Raw genomic sequence first — 17,233 nt, 5'->3', positions numbered from 1 at the left:
TTGGATTATGACCAATGAGCTTGCAGCTGTACTTGTTTTTAGATCGTTTCCAAATGTGTGCATCATTGTTTTGTTTAAAGCAAAGCTGAATATAGCTGAGAGTGCAATCCCATCTATTGGGAATGTATATGCACCATTGATAGCTGGGGCCTCTCTCATCAGCAAGTTTTACAACTGTGCTTTTGGAAGTGCTCCCAAACATCACTATGATTTTTACTGGCAAGCTCAGTTTGACTGACTGATGAACACGAGAGTCCTCGATGTAACTGAGTGTGCCAAGTGTACTTTAGCCAGTCAGTAATTGATTTCCTGAGATGAAGTGGTTAATAAATCCAAGTTATAATATCAGGCAAAGTGTTCACAATGAAATCTGATACTCTGATGAGACCGAGTGGAGGTCTTCAGTATGCAAAGAGAGCCGCACCGGACCTAAGACCCTGAGAATACACATGGCTGATCAATCAAGCGGATACAGTAAACACCAGTGGGTCTGTGTGTTTCAAGATGTTCTTGCTGAATAACATTAATGACATTTGAATAATGCAAAACTGCTCAATGGTGTCAGAGAATGAAGTGGAGGCCTTCGTAAGCTAAGTGCAGCTTCTTTTAGATTGGACCATCTTTAAAAATAAAAAAATCTGCTTTTTGTAAACCATTAGAGGAAAAAAAAAGACAATTTTGAAGTTCATAGCCTTTCTGTAATTGCCTCATGCAAGAAAAGTCTAATTACGTGTCCTCTAGAGAGCCTTGAACTGCTGCATGTTTAAAAACAAGAGGGTAATGAAGCAAAAGTGAAGGAGCTGTTAATTACTAATATAGTATTTGTAGCTGCGATACCACGGACATCCTTCAGGAATTCAGGTGAAATAACACTCACAAGACAGGAAAAAGGATTTGTGTGAGATGCGGGTTTCCGTTAAAGCTACGGCAAAAAATAGGCTGGTCTTGTGGGAAGGGCTTGATTGGCAGGGAAGAGCTTTGAACCTGATGTTTGCAAGCTTTGCGGTAAAGCGACTCCCACGTGTTCTTTGGGGAGGCTTTGTTGTTGTGACTGGAGGAAGGCTTGACAACATCCTCTTACATTAAACAATACCCAAGAGTTCAGGCAATTCCTGGAGATAACAAAGAGTTGTGGCCTGTACTGTTTTCTGGTGTTTTTGAATTTTTATTTTATTTTTTAATATAACAGGAATCAAAATGCTTCTTGTTTTTCTCTTTTAGTATTATTATTTTTATTATTGTTGTTGTTATGGCTCCCAGGCTAGAAGCATTTTCATCAACTTAAGGTTCAAATATTATTAACAATTTCATAACATTGGTTAAAATGGAGGAAGCAATTCTCCAAGAAGAAGTGAAGACCAGCACGGTTTAGTTATGGGAACGGAAACTGTCAATATTTCAAAACACTTTGCTACAAAATGATTTAATTTTGCCATGAAATTTTGAATAATATTCATGATCCCTACAGAAGCAAATGTATTTGAATAAAGTGATTACATTTTTGAATTGTTCTAATTTATTATATTTATTGTAACTACTTTATAAACAATCTGCTAAACACATAGATTGACTGACACATAATGAACATCGGTATAAAAGTCTAACATGGGAACATGGCAGATTTCTTCGGACCTTCTAATTCACATTCAGAGTCCCTGGACAGGGTACATAAAGCTATACAATACAAGAAAGGTTAAATACATAAAAACATAAAAACAAAAATTCATCACACTAAATTGAATTCTCCCTTTTCAAAATTCAGAGATACAGAGATCAGAATACTCTTCTAGTGCCTATAATTTATCTTTCAATCTCTGGACTGCAGATACAAAGAAGGGGAAACAGTATAATCATTTAAACTAGCTCTTCATCATGTGAACTACCTGCTGCTTGCTTTTGCAATATTTTTCTTACAACATCCCCAAACTGCTCAAATGTCAGTCATTTTCTACTGTGCAGATATTGCCATAGTCTATAAGAGCAAAAATATCCAAAGTTAATATAACAACTTGGCAGAAAATTACATATATTCCTAGAGAATGTCTTACTTTAAACATTCTTTGTAAGTTTGTAACAGAAAAATGTTATAAAACCATTTTGGGACCATTTACAAATCTAACGAAGAGAATTGTTGAAAGGTCTGGAAGAATAAATATGAAGTTGTTATAATTCTTTTGACTAAAATATTTCACCATCCCCAAGACACAGAATTAGCATAGAGGAGCTGTGCTGCTCAACACACTGTAATATAATTTAGAAAGAATTTCTTCAACCAAAAAATCTAATTAAGATTGTGGGACAGGCTGAATGTATAGTGTTGAAGTCTTGGCGTGATCAGCCTACACATTACACGTTCTGTTTTGATGAGATGCCAGGAAATAAAGTATTAGTATACTTCTCCGGAATAGCCTGCACTCAGCTGGCAGTGCACTATACCTGTTTATAACCATCTAACAATGTTCAAATGTTGACTAAAAACACAAGCAATGCTGTTAAAGGTAAATTCAAGTTGATTGTAGTCATATCAGCAACACAGCTGATAGGAAATTGTCTGCCAATTGTTGCCAACAACACACAACAAAGGGTGTAACACATCACTCCCTAGAAGCAGTGCAGTGTATCAGTGTACCTAACTTTAAAGTGCTTTTAGTGCAAGAAGGTAGAGCCCAGATTACAGAAGGAAACAACATAGTGCAAGAAGTGTAGTTAATATTGCAAATACATGATACCTGAGTATATGTTTCATGGCATTCTGAAGCAATCTGTGCAGCTAAACTGAATTAGCAGGAGGTTCAGTGCATATTTAAATGCACTGAACAGCTTGAAGGTAGGTACCATCCGTGAAGAGTGATGTTCAAGTTATAGTTCACAAAAACAGAGGACTAGGCAACTGGAAAAATAAAAATACATTAAATTCAATATTGTATTATTATTATTATTATTATTATTATTATTATTATTATTATTATTATTTTTGTTGTTGTTGTAGTGATTAAAAAATGAAGAACAAATTCAAGATAATGAAAACTAATCCGAAACCGACAAAAATAAAGTCATCATTTATGAAAAATATAAGCATCTCTGATCAGTATGTGCTCTTTGTTTAATACTCTAGCAACTCACAGAGTAATGTGTGTATTATTTTAATGCATGAAGTAATTTTTATGTTACGGTATATCGATTTTATGTAACCAATACGACATCAAACACCATTGTCACAAATACAATCACGCTGGGAGGCAGGAAGAATGTCTGTCAGCTGTGTGTCACGCTCTCATCTAATTGGTCAGAAGCTGCCTTGGCTCTTTTTTCCTATTGGTAGTTTTTGTGGCCGGTCTCGTCACAACAGGAAGAGATGCTAACTGGTCGTCTGCCTGGCAGGTAAATAGTACACACCGGGGATGCTAGCTGTGGTCATTTCCGACACTACTAAAGGACAGAAACTCCGGGCTAACTGGAGCAAAGATGAAAGCCCATTCTTTACTGAGGATATTAAGGTATGTAAGGAACACCAGCTGTTTTGTTTTGACAGTTCAGAAAAGGAGAAGTTGGAGGGCGCGGCCTGCTGTCATTAGCATGCTAGCTAACCTCAGTGCTAACGTTATGATATTGAGCGGCTCTTAAATTAATGGCTTAATACGTCATTAGCAAAGAAGGAGGCTGACTGCAGAGGACAAATCAGTAACTCAGACTTTTGCTACGAATGTTTAAAAAGAAGATAGGAAGATAAGCTAAATTCAACAACAGTTTTTGTTTGTTGTAGGTAATGCTCAGGAAATTGCTCAAGACTTGGGATTAGCTAGGTGTGTGGTTAGTTTCAGGTGTCTCTGGATTCCAGATTACACTGAGCTGGAGTGAGTAATCGTTTCACACCTGGCCTTCTATAAAATGATGCAGCGATGTCCTTTTATGTATGTCATTACCTCTGTCAACAAAGGCAAACTGACAGACAACTTCCCCATTATTTTTTATTTTTTTTTGCCACGTTCGGTTCATCTTGCAGTCCGACATTTATTTGGGTTAAACGTCTTAATTGCTCTTTGGTTACCTGTGTGCGCTAATATAATGCTGATAATCAAATTAATGCACATATTTTGGGGCTTTTAATCTGCCAGTCATCTTAGCTATGGATTCTCTGTATAGCCTTTTTCAACTACGGCAATGGGACAGTGCGCCTCGATTGTTTGTGTACCTTTGTTTTTTTTGTTGTCAGAATCCCAACCACAAGCTAGCATTTATAATCCCTCCTAAATAAAAATAATGATGTTAGGAACAGGTGCATCTGTGGCTGATAATTCATGCCCGCATGCTTATGAGTTACTTTTATATCAGTAAGTGAGTATTTTTTTCAGTCTATTTAGAAGGTTTGAATTGGACATAAAAAAGTACTGTGTAGTTATAACAGGGTTTTGTACTTTTATTTATCCACTAGGATATGAAATTGTAATGAACGCTCAGTGACAGTAGACTCACTAAGTATAGAAAGAGACTTAAATTGCACTTTTTTCTTAAGACATCCCAGTGTGTTGTACATTTGCTCATTGTGTAAAAATGTGTATATGTTTATAATGCACCTCTTTAATGAAGAATAGAAGGGTGTCGTCTCCCCCCCCCCCCCCCCCCCCCCCACCCATGTACTGAATTATGCAGTAGTTCTGCTCAGTGTGCCCATTGAATGGTCGTTGGCATGAAAAAGTTAGTTAACATAATTGTTGTTTACAAACTAAAGACTGATGGGTGTTGTTTACTTCAGATGATGACTTCTTGCTGTAATCTAGTCACCATTATGAACCTAAAGTGAAAACACTGAGCTTGCAGAAAACAATTATGAGTCAGTGATTGCCAACGCTGATCTTTCCTGAAAGCCAGCATCTCATATCATGTGCTAGATTGTAAAACCTGAACTTGCCTTACAGGAATGGATACAGTTTTGTTTTTGTTTTTTTGTTTTTTTTTAAAACATATGATTTAAACATCATGATGGCTGATGATCATTCAGACTTCTGTGTTAAATTAATGCTTCAGACAACCATGCAAAATGTGATTTACTCTTAACAGTGTAGAGTCTATGTTTTAGCTTTGCAAGTGGTTATATGTTCTGTGGTTTATCAAGTCAAGTTGATCCCTTTTTTTTTTCATTTGATTTTAAAAATAGCAGCGAAAGTCGTAGTTGTACTAGCTGGAAATGCATGTCAGAATATGGTGTGAGTTAAAGTATTTTAGAGAGGTTTGGCGTTTTAATGTATTAACACTTTGCTTTAACATGAGAGTGTAAATCTCACACCAGGAGTGATATGAAAAGATGAGAGGGGAGAAGAAGTGCTCAGTGCATCATCATAATGTAATGCTATGATGACTTTAATGTGATGGGAACACGATCATTGAGGAAATTGTATGTTAGAAGGAAATTTTTTTTAATATCACTTCTCGATTTAAAAGGGAGCCACTGAAGAGAAGCTAATATGAGAGAAATATAATCTCTCTTTCTGTTCGCTGTTAGTACTCTTTCTGTGTGTTTTGGATATACAGAAGAGTGAGGTAAGCTTTATGATAAGGAATCATGGTAGGCTAGCCAGGAAGTAAGATTCTGGAATGTGGGCAGGTTTGAACACAATGACCTAAAGGATCTTTTGCCCATTTCCTTATAATTTGCTTCAGAAGAGAAACCGACAGCCACAGCAGGATTAGCATCTAGCAGGTCCATGTGAGATCAGAAACGTCCGTTAATTTAAAGTCTGTCAAATGTGACAAGCAAACACATGTAGTTACATGTAGTATCTGTCAGAAAGAAACTTTTAGAAACTGTGTTTTCTGTTGGAAATTGTGCTGGGATTGTTTTCATCTCACTGGTTTTACAGCCAACAATGTTTGGGGTGGATTAGATGAGGATTTGTGTTTGTGTGTACAGTATTGAAGCCTTTAAGCATGGGGTGACTGAGATCACAGCATACACGGGCACACATGAGCCTTTCACCAGCCTCCTGTCACTAATAATCATTGAAGCAAATACAAATAACTGAACGAGCCACAACATGCAAAGTAGTTACGCATTTTCCTAATTATGATTGTGTGTCATGTTATGCATACTGTACTGTACTGTAATGTACTGGAAATATGCATTATGTGACTGGTTTGAAATCTTAAAAAAAAAACTTCACAGTAAGTTAACTATATACTAATAACTAATGCTAATTTTATTATTTTCATGCTTTGGGCTTGCCTGTCTGTACATGAGTCCCAATGGACTCAGACAGTTATGTTCTAATGTGTGAAAATGTCTGCTGCATCTTTGCTTCATGTCTACAGGGATGTGAACTAGGGCTGGGCCATATTATACCGTTCACGGTAATACCGGTATAATGTTAGGCAACGATAGGAAAATGAAATATCGCGATAGAATGGGAGTAAAACGCGCATGCGCAGTGCCTTTGTTTTCATACGCACATGGCCGATTGTTGAGTGAAACAGATGAACCAGAATTGGTTTGTAAAAATGGTGCAACTTCCGTGATGTGGAACTGGTTTGGTGTTTGTCCGTCAGATACACAACAAAGCACATTTTTTTGCAGAACATGCAAGCGGCCGTCGTTATTGTCATATTTGTCGGACTAAGATGCTCTTAAATCTGGGAGTAATCTGGGTCCTAAACTCCGTATGATTCAGGTCAAACAACACTGCAGCATCACTTAGAGTTAAAAACTGTCTAAATTATTTCATCTTTAATAAAACGATCAGCATTGCTGCTTTACCAGGTGTAACTATAAAGTTTAACTTCCAGGCATCCATGAAAACAAAAGTTATTACATTTAACGGAGTTAGAAGTTAGCAGGAAGCTAGCGGAAGTTAGCTCGCTAGTTTCGCTAGTTACCTAAGCATGATATAGCATGTTCTGACTGAGAGATTTCTGAAAAAAATCAAACGTACAGCTCTGCTATCACTTCCAACATAAATGAAGACAGGAAACTAAACAGCAGTGACGTTTGTAGGGTTACTGAAGTTGGGCTAGCTGGTATATAATGATGTGCTACGTGATCGCTAGCGACACAGCTATGTTAGCATAACATAAACAGTGAAGCTGGAGGACGAACACTAACACTTTTCCACTTATAAAAGTTAACGTGAAGGTTCTTCATGGTTAGAGACAAATGCAATCGCATGGCAGGATGCTGTAAACGGACCAAACTTCAGTCAGGAGAACAACTGAGATAATCCATCCACAATACGAGGTTAGTCATTAATATACTGCAACAACATGGGAATAGAGCAGCTGCCAGAGAATTCAACATTAATGAATCAATGGTACAGAAGTGGAGGAAGCAAGAAGAATGAGTTTAATAAAGTTTGATTTATCTGACTGCTTTGTTTCGCTTAATGTGCCTTATAATCCCGTGCACCTTATGGTCCGAAAAATGCGTACTGCACCTCTTTTTAACTTCAGTGGATATTATACATGGTTATGCTCAGGATATGTCAGCCCATTTCTACTGGAAATGCCTTTTGGTTAAACTTTCAGCAAGGAATTTGCATTTGCACTGTTACATTTTTATAAAGCTTTAATGTACATAAAAACCAGCTTCTTGTTTAAGTGAAAATAAATGGAAGGTTGTCTTTTTGCGCTAGTAATGTTGTGGAGTTGTATTTTGTCTCGCATCAATTATATCGTCGGTTATATCGTTATCGCAAATTTTCAAATATATATCGTGATAAATATTTTTGGCCATATCGCCCTGCTCTAATGTGAACTATAACTTGGAGGGATATGACCACAGGATATAAGATGAAACAAGCAATGATCCTTTTGCCCGCCAATCTTGTTTATTATTTCTCTTTTACAGAATCATATTTGCAAATTAATCTGCCAGATTTTGTGATGCAAATTTTATTCCAAATATGATGCAGCCCTGCCAGTGTAGACATAGTGTAGTTCTAACATGTAACTTGCTGTGTCGATGCAGCAGTTTTGATAACGCACATTTATCATTATGTACGACACAGTTTGCAAAATAGTTAAGACACTATAAAATGGAAATAAAAGCAGAAAAGCAAAAAATTTTGACTTATTTAAACTCTATATTAAAGAATTTTAAAGGAAAACATATTAGAGCCAGAAACTTAATTATTATTGTTATTATTATCATCGGGTTTTTTTTTTGTTTGTTTTTTTTTTAATCATTTTGAGTGTGGTGCAGTTGTGACAGACATATTTAGTGTTTTGCATTATTGCTGATTTTAGCAAGACTGTAAACAGGATCTTAGTTGCTCTTCAGGACTTCCTTTGTTGTTTTTTCACAATGAGTCTAAACTTTTCAGCTCTTAATAAGTCTAGGCATGCAGTTCAGACTCATAACATCCAGAATATAGTTTGAACAAGTTTCAAGCCATTGCCTACAAAAGACATCTGGATGCCAGTATTTCTTTAAAACTTCCAAAGCTTGTTCAGAATTTATTCTTCACGGATGTGCAAAATGTTCATGTAGTGACCACTAATACCATCCCGTGCTTCCACAGATGCTGGCTTTCAAATTGTGCACTGAGAAAGTGGAAGGCCCCTCTGGAAATCTGGAACTCTATGTACCAAAACAGTTCCTGTGATTTCCAAGAATAATTTTAAGTTGTTGACTCACCCCCCTGAGGAGGCAGCTGTGCGGATGCAGAGACGTTTCTAAAGGGGAAAAAAAAAGTTTAATCTTGTATTTATCTGCATGATGGTTATAACAAGTCACTATTGATAGCATTTGTCTTTCTCTGCAGTGATGTAGTTCATTGCATACTTAAACATGTTCATGTGCCAGTGAAACTAATTTGACATTTGATCATTTCAGTTTTAGACACCTGACTGCGAGCCTGTAGCCATGGATGGACATGCTGCCAAAACCAATGAAAGCACCTTCCCCAGCTTTGTGGATCTGGATAATTTCCTTACCAAGCATGATTCCAACTTCATCTGGCTTCTTGTTGGTCAGTAGTTAAAAATTTTATGGAGACACTTAATTTGTATGTGTTCCAAATATTGGCTTTGCAGCAGTAATATTATTTCAGTCAATGCATCTTTATGAGAGTGCAATTTAATTCACTTCACTGCACACGAAGGGCATTTTTTTGGCCTTTATACTCGGTGTTGAATGCATAGCAATGATTCAGCTCAGTTTACAGTACGTTTATGTGTTCTCTTGACATGTTGGACATTTTATTGTACTGAGCTCTAGGACTGAGTATAGTCCTAGATAAACGTTTTAAAAGCAGGTGTCCTTTGAATTTAAGCTTAATCCATATCTGGATTCAGTCATTAAGGAATATATACCCCATCTTTTTATAGAGAAGAGCAGGTTCACCTGAATTTGCACTAAAGCAGGTGAAATGGAGTGTATATGAATTCCATCTGCATTACCAATTATAGTGCCTAAGGAAACAGAGTACTTTCAGGTGGGGTTCCTAATGTGTTACTAGTACTCATGCTGTGCTGTTGCAGAATTTGACCCAACAGAGATTAATCAAGCATTGTGATTATATTTGAAAGTGTTGGCCTACTAAATTGTTATGTTTACAAGCAGACAGAAGCTTCTGTAACTCTTAAAATTAATTTTACTGACTGAAATCATGTTCTTTCTTTCCCCTTTCAGCCACCATTCTGTCCTGTGGATGGATTATCTATTTAACTTATTACAACTCACGCAACATTGGCCTCATTCTCACCCTCATCATCAACAGACTCTACAAGGATGGCTACATTCACATCGGTGTGTTCATCAGGAGCTCTGTCGCACAGTGATGAATAGGGAGGAGGAAGCGTTCAGTTGAAGGCGTTAACTCAATCTGCTGAATATTTCATGATGAGCCAGGTTCTCTCAGTGATTATATCCACAGCATCTGAGCAAACAATACCAGACTTTCTAAACATGGGTGACACAATCCACAATCCAATGAAACCTTACTTAGTTTTTAGGATGTGAGCTTCTCTTTCAAAAACGCATATCAATTAAACACAAACTTGAACCTGACTGACAGCATGAATGAGAAATGCAAAATGACAACAAAGGCAGCATGAAAGTTTAATGAGAAGAGCAAGGCGTAGTTGACATCTCTTTGCCAACATATGCTGGTACAAACTGAGCAGTCACCCTTTTGTTTGCGATTGACTTTTCTATCCAGATAAAGAGAATGTATACTTTTTACTGACATATTTGTGTCAGGTGTTAAGCAGGTTCAAACATGCCTCAGGTGTGTTTCGCTATCATTTAGCTTCAACTCAATCCTGCATGAATTTACAGGAAGGCATTAGCCTTTGTGGTTCTGTGTGGATTTTTGGAGCGAGTTAGACATTGTCTCGTCAGTCAGTGGAAAGGAATTTCACCAGTGTGAGGATGATAATGCATGAAGCACTCAGGTGCTGTCGCTCTGTTTGCATGAAGTAATTGAAACTGAGAAAGACATGTTATGAGCCAAAAGAGATTATTAACAGGAAATCAAATTCATCCTTCTCACTCAGTGACAGACTCAGACCCACTTGCTGATTTAGATCGTAATTAAGATTGTTTTTGGGGTGTTTTTTCTCTCTCTCTTTGATAAGAGTGAAAGTGCGATTAAATATCCCAGCAACACCCATGCTGCTGTTATTGTACCAGAGCTTTTATAATTCTGTAATTGCAGTTTTGTAAGGCAAGGCAAGGCAAATTTATTTGTATAGCACAATTCAACAACAAGGTGATTCAAAGTGCTTTACAGAGACATTAGAAACAAAAACAAATAAAAAGCATGATTTAAAATTGATTAAAACAAACAAACTAACTAACTAAACACACACATTTCACACCTGTTCGCGCGATCTGAACCCTTATCGTAAGGGGAGCTACCAGTCCTTCTGTGGACGAGCTACTTTCTATTTTAAATTCCCTGAATTTAAAATCTCTAGACCCAGTCTAGACCCAGTTGGGGAGCTACCCAGAGCTCTAATCCCACACCTGTAATGATTCATTTAACTGGTTAAGCTTGAATTGAAGACATTGCAATCAAATCCAAAGAAATTTGCAGGATGTTACTAGTACGGTTTAATAGTAAAACCAACACTTTATGTTGCCATTTTAAAACATGCTTACACTGTTCAACTTTGCCTTTGTGCACAGGCTCCTTCTCCTTCTCTGTTCTGTCAGGGAAGGTCATGTTCAGAGATGTCTACTACATCAACCAAGACATGTCTATCAGGTAATCTGACCGATGTTTCTGTTGTTGCTTCTCCTCCATCCGTCCCACTCTTATCTTATAATTTGCATGCTGATTGTTGTTTGTGTGTGTTACAGGATACAGGATGGCTTTCTCATATTTCGTTGGTGGAAAATGTATAATCCAAAACAGAAACAACATGGTGAGTAGAGAAGTATTTGATGACTGCTTAGATTAAACTTTTAAATGCATATGTTAGTCCACCACAGAAAAAATATATGTATATATTGGAAATCTTGGGTTATCTATGTTTGACTATCAAGATGCAACTTTTCTAACTGAGTTAGTTTCATGTGGCAACATCACCTTGAGTTCTGAGTTGTCTCTGTTTTTGCATCAGATCCCAAGGCAGAGACAAGGCTTTACGTGACTGTCAACGGCTTTGAGTTCCATGTCTATAACCGGACTGACCTCTACGCACGACTGCAGGAGACCTTTGGACTGGAACCCACGCTTCAAAGGCCCAAAAAAGATGAAGAGAGGGGGCGAGAGGACAGAAACAAGACACTGGAAAGGTATAACTACGGCATCATCGGGCAACTTTGCTTTTTATCCAGTGTTAAAATTCTTTGTAAGACATGAGTCTTATTTGAAGTTTCTAAGTTGTTAATTGCTCTAGTTGTGTTACCTTAAAATCAAATAAAAATGCCTTTTGGATGATTTGTCAGTTTTTAGCTATATCTGAAACAAAAAGAACACATGCAACAGTCTAAATGCTTGTTTACCTTTTTAAAAAAAAGTGTATATTTTGTTTTTTAATTGTGATAACATTTTTGGGAGTACAGCTTTTTATATTTTCTCAGCATGTCTGTATGGTTTCAGTTCAGCAGAACAGAAATGAGTGAAAGAGCACATTCAGTGGTTGTGAATGATAAACAGCTGCTGAAAAAGTTGCATAATGTCACACCCTTTTCTATCTGTTGTTACCAAGTGGATTAGAAGTGCAGACAGAACAGAGCTACTGTCGTTTCCTGCTGACAGTCAAATTAGTTGAACTGACTAGAATCACACCTCTACTTAAAGATTGTGAAACTGTCTTCTGTTTCTTGTGTAGTGTCAACATTAAAGCTGAAAGTCAGGATCCCTCATCATCTTGGCGGTCCCTCATTCCCGTCATCAAAGTTAACATCAGCACTGTAAGTACCTAAGAACATCTCAAAACCTTTTAGAGGCATGTAATACAATTTAATAAAAAAATAATGTGTGTTTGCTGTCTTGTAGGGCCGCTTAGCATTTGGGAACCACTACCTTCCACAGACTCTGTGCATGAACTTTGAGGATGCCTGCCTGACGTATGCCACCAAACCTCCCTCCAGCCACTTGGACCAGTACATGCACATTGTCAAAGGCTCACTGGAGAATGTGCGGGTCATGCTGGTTCCCAGTCCTCGCTACCTGGGCATGCAGAATGACGAGTGAGTTCAAGTCATCTAACAAAGATAAGCACATAAACAGTATTTCTCTGTTTACAGTGTTGTTGATAATAAAACTTTTTACCTCAAAGCATTTTTAGAGGAGTTGTAGCCCAAAAAATAACTCGGCTTGAAGAATATCCTATTTCTTTATTTCCACGTATTTCTTTAAGCATATTATAATGACTAGTGCTAGTTCTCCGTAGTGCTTCTCATCTATCCTGCCGCATGCATATCTATGGTGTGAATCTTAAGAACAGACAGGATGAGACTGGGTTTGTATTTTTCATCTAGTTTGTACAAAACACAAGTAGAAGATTTTTGTTACCTTGGAATAATTTTATTTTAATGACTGCTGTTTTTTACTCAATTACGCTGCCAAGTGAATGTCGCTCTTTCAAGTACACTGAGACTGAATTGCATTGCATTAAAGATCATGGGTTTACAGTATAGAAGAATAGGCCACAGGGTTCCAAGTCTCTGTTTAACATATTTGCCCCCGAATTGTCATTTTGTGAATTTCTCATCTAGACCCCCCAGACTGATGGGAGAGGGCTTTGTTGTGATGCAGTCCAATGATGTTGACATCTACTATTACCAAGATGAACCAGGTAAGCTCATGCATGCACACATCCGCTGAGATTTCTGTGCTAAGACATTAACATGAATAACTGATAGCTGCTGACACTAAATGTAAAATTTGCCAGCCAGTATGCTGTCTCTATTAAAGTATATTCTTGATTGTTTTTAGTGCAGTTGTGTATTTTTGTTCAGCCTTCTGCTGATACCCAGGTTTTGACGTTTTCACTGTGTATGTGTCCAGGTCTGGTTCCTGTCGAGCAGGAGAGTGGCGAGGAAGCAGAGACGAGCAGTGAGGATGATAAGCTGCAGGACCTGCCTCCTTGCTGGGGTCTGGACATCGTCTGTGGGAAAGGAACTGACTTCAACTATGGGCCCTGGGCAGACCGGCAGAGGTGAGCACAGATGGACAAAACAAAATCAGCATGAAACCTGAACTAATAGGTTTTTAGAGTACAAGCTGACAGTTGGAGGTATTAGTTTTAAAGACATCTCTGTTTTTAATTGTAGTTCATACAGGTCCTGCTCAGGATTTTGTCACCGTAATACCACAAACTTATTATTGCACACACAGAATTTCCTTGGGTGAGCTGCCCAGACATATTAATCCTGGCTCAGTTATACTTTCAAGCATATTTACAGTGATGTGGTATGAACTGGAGAACTGTCGTTATGCACTTCCATATTTTAGATTTCATTCCAACTAAAACATGAATGAATGTGTTTGAGATGATGACCTATTGCTTACGAACCAGGAAAGAAATTAAATCCAGCTTCAGTATTTGCAGAGGGCTGGCTTCTGGAAGGCAGCCAATCAAAACTGATTGGGTTTGGTTTTGATTGATGACAGAAAGAAAACTCCTGATTTACTGGACAGTTTAGTTTAGAGATGTGCCAGTAGAAACTGGCTGAAGGGGGGGGGGGTGTCATCAAGTCTTTTATTCTAACACCCCGATGGTATGATTAGTTCACACTTGTAAGTATTTAGACTTGGCTCTATAATATGATTTTACCTTCTTCAGGGACTGTCTGTGGAAGTTCTTCCTGCCTGCAGACTACCAGGCCATGAAGGCAACTGAGGTGGCACAGCCGGGAAAACCCAGGCAGATCCAGGCCTTCGAGCTTCGCATGAACATCATTGCTGACGCCACCATCGATCTGCTTTTCACCAAAAACAGGGTGACTCTTGCTCTCTCTCCTGTCTGCTTTTTTTCCCCCTGCCAAACTCTTTGATCTGTCTTCGTCTCCCTGCTGTTCTCCTCGTCTTTGTCTTTATATCTCACCATGTTTGAGCTATTGATATTGGTTCATGTTTTATGCTTTTTCATATTTTCTTCCTGGAGCAGTGCAGGGATCTTCACAAAGCATGTGAAGTGCATACTAAATAACACCATTAATACACGTTGAATAAAAGCCTAAAATTGCTTGAGTCAGGAAAGATTGTCATTTTATTACATCTTTTGAACACATTTCTCTTCAGATTAGGTGATGTTTTTCTTTCTTGTATTTTTATTCTCTGAAGTGCCCACTCATAATTTGACAGCATGTATGATATTGCTGCTTGCTTTCTCTCTCTTCTGATACGTCTTCATCCCTGTTACTAGGAAACCAATGCCATTCATGTGAATGTAGGTGCAGGCTCTTACCTGGAAGTCAACATCCCCATGACTGTGGGAGAGAATGGTAAGTGTGTGTTTCACTGAAATAACAGCAGTAGACCAAAGTATGAGTGTTCACATCAGCAAATATCCCCCTGGCTCAAGGTCAGCCCTGGTTAATGTAGACGCACGCAGCAGTTTTCTCATCATGTAGTAATCATCTTTTACACTTAATAATGGCTGAACTGCTACTGTGATAAGCAGCTTTATCAGATCTCACTAGAAGTTCATTTAAGTGTACAGCGATGGATTCTTCAAGCTGCTTATAGTATGGCTAATGATGAAGATGAGGGTATCTCTGTTTTTATTATTATTTCAGATATTTATTGTGTGGATGCCTATTGTTTTCCTGTTTCTCTTTATTCTTTATCCTTTATTATTCTTCAAGTTGCCACTTTCTTTGCCGCTTAACTACTCCCTCAGTTTTCAGCCGTTTTTCACCATTCAAACTCTAAACTGTTCAGCTCTTTCTCCTGATGCCTGCTATGACTTTTGGTAGTCATAACTTTTATACTTTTTCAGATATTAAGCTTTTTATGTCATTTTTTTGGCCCATTTTGCTGAATAGGACCACATTATCAGTGTGATCACAAGTTTTGCTTGCTTGGCTGAGCCATGTTTTAGCTCAGTGAGATAAGCAGCCGTTCTCAGAGTAGGAGGCCCGGGTTCAAATCCAGGTTGTGGCAACATTTCTTTCACTTAACAGTTAAACTTTTTTAACTCTTTTCAACACAAATTTCAGCTTTTTCACCGCTTATCAGCACAATTTTCAGTTTTTTCTGATGTTTTCAGCACAAATCCAAGCTTTTTAAGCTGTTTTCAGCAGACATCTTCAGCGTTAAGGCATCCACACAGCATTTTCGCAGGAAATGCAAATTTTTCTAGTTACCATTGATATTCATCAAATTCATTTCTCAATAGGGCTGCCAGAAACGATTATTTTGATAGTCGACTAGTCACTGATTATTTTTGCGATTAGTCGACTAATCAGATCATGCATCTATTGGACATAAAACGTACAGCTTATTGCACCAGCATGCATCTGCTCTTATATAACTATCATTAGCTTACAGCTTTAAGTGTTTAAGGAATGTGCTAACTAAAAATAAAGACAAAATGATAGTTTATTAAATGTTAATTACATTTGCAGATTGTTTCGGTGGAGTTTAATAAACTGAGCCGTCTGCTCCTTGCGATCTAAAATATAACAGCACAGTATATTCTCGAGCATCTCACACTTCTGATAATCAGCTGTCTGCTTGACGTTTATTCAGCTGTGTAAAAACTACAACTTTAATCTCAGCCAAACCGATTTACTCAGGAACAAATAAAATACTGAAAAAAGCCAAACAATAACATTTGTAAGTTATCTAAGTGACATATATGTTTCACCTGAGTAGCAAAAGACGGCAGTGGGTTTGAAAACGATTTGCCGGGAGTCCGGTGTTTTCACTGGCTCTAGTGAGCCTTGAACCCCGGCTAGCTATCGAGCTGGTGGGTAACAGACATCTCCGAAAACGTCGGAGCGCTTTTGCAAATACGTGGTGTCTTGATAAACTGAGCAGATATTTGAGGTTTACACAGCTACATTCTCGCCTGAAAATATGTTAAACTTTACTTTGTGACCCAAAAAGAATAATAAGAGTAATATTAAAACTAACTAGCTGTCGCCATTGTTGACAACTGTTCTGGGCCGCGCTATGAATTATGGGACACAGCTTCTTCTTCGGGGTTTAACGGCAGCTGGCATCCTTGTACACGCAGTGCTGCCATCTTCTGTTTCAGTCCGTTATTACACTCTTAAATCCTACTACTCATTCCTGCATCTTTTGTGATCTTACAAAGCTTCAAACAACGCGTCGACTATTAAATTAGTCGTAGACGATTTTAATAGTCGACGTAATCGTGACTAGTCGACTAATCGTGGCAGCCCTATTTCTCAATAATGTTTAAGTGTGCTAAATTAAATTTTGCAGTTTCTGCTGGCAGTTATTTAATAAATCATAATTTACTTTTTTCCTAAACATGATTTTTTTCTTAAAGTGAACCAATGTAGTAAATTGTGCAACATCCTCCATATAATTTAAATTCAATTTAGGGGCTGTAATGATTTAAACTATTAAAATCTTTGGTACGTTAGTGTGTAGAGTGTAGGTTTACTATTATGGAAATCATTCTTATAAATTGCACTGTAAAAATTCTAAAATTACATTACGTGCACTTTTGTTTTGTGATATTACTCAGCTTACTAAGACCTAGAGATTGTTTTCTTTTCCTTTTTTCTGTAACTAAACTTTTAAATACAAAGTTTAGTTACATAATGCATCTTATTACAACACTAATCTTATGAATGATTTCACAAATATAA

General features: G+C 37.6%; 1 protein-coding gene across 1 annotated transcript in view; it reads left to right on the top strand.

The window, feature by feature from the left end:
• Positions 1 to 3,361: 3,361 nt before the first annotated feature.
• bltp1 (bridge-like lipid transfer protein family member 1) overlaps positions 3,362 to 17,233 on the top strand; it is a 77,417-nt gene continuing 63,545 nt past the window's right edge. Inside the window, exons 1-12 of the mRNA XM_085343478.1 lie at positions 3,362 to 3,497; positions 8,822 to 8,957; positions 9,620 to 9,736; positions 11,120 to 11,198; positions 11,294 to 11,358; positions 11,557 to 11,731; positions 12,271 to 12,352; positions 12,438 to 12,631; positions 13,160 to 13,239; positions 13,452 to 13,602; positions 14,230 to 14,386; positions 14,812 to 14,890. Of these exons, the coding sequence (XP_085199604.1) occupies positions 8,852 to 8,957; positions 9,620 to 9,736; positions 11,120 to 11,198; positions 11,294 to 11,358; positions 11,557 to 11,731; positions 12,271 to 12,352; positions 12,438 to 12,631; positions 13,160 to 13,239; positions 13,452 to 13,602; positions 14,230 to 14,386; positions 14,812 to 14,890 (1,285 nt within the window). The 5' untranslated portion in view covers positions 3,362 to 3,497; positions 8,822 to 8,851. The remainder of the gene's footprint in view (positions 3,498 to 8,821; positions 8,958 to 9,619; positions 9,737 to 11,119; positions 11,199 to 11,293; positions 11,359 to 11,556; positions 11,732 to 12,270; positions 12,353 to 12,437; positions 12,632 to 13,159; positions 13,240 to 13,451; positions 13,603 to 14,229; positions 14,387 to 14,811; positions 14,891 to 17,233) is intronic.

This window comes from Diplotaxodon limnothrissa, linkage group LG19 (genome assembly GCF_057381915.1).
Source record: "Diplotaxodon limnothrissa isolate DT_005_m linkage group LG19, D_limnothrissa_male_GT1.1, whole genome shotgun sequence".
Lineage (NCBI taxonomy): Eukaryota > Metazoa > Chordata > Actinopteri > Cichliformes > Cichlidae > Diplotaxodon > Diplotaxodon limnothrissa.
Note: the sequence above shows the minus strand (reverse complement) of the source record. Positions and strands in the feature narration are given on the sequence as shown.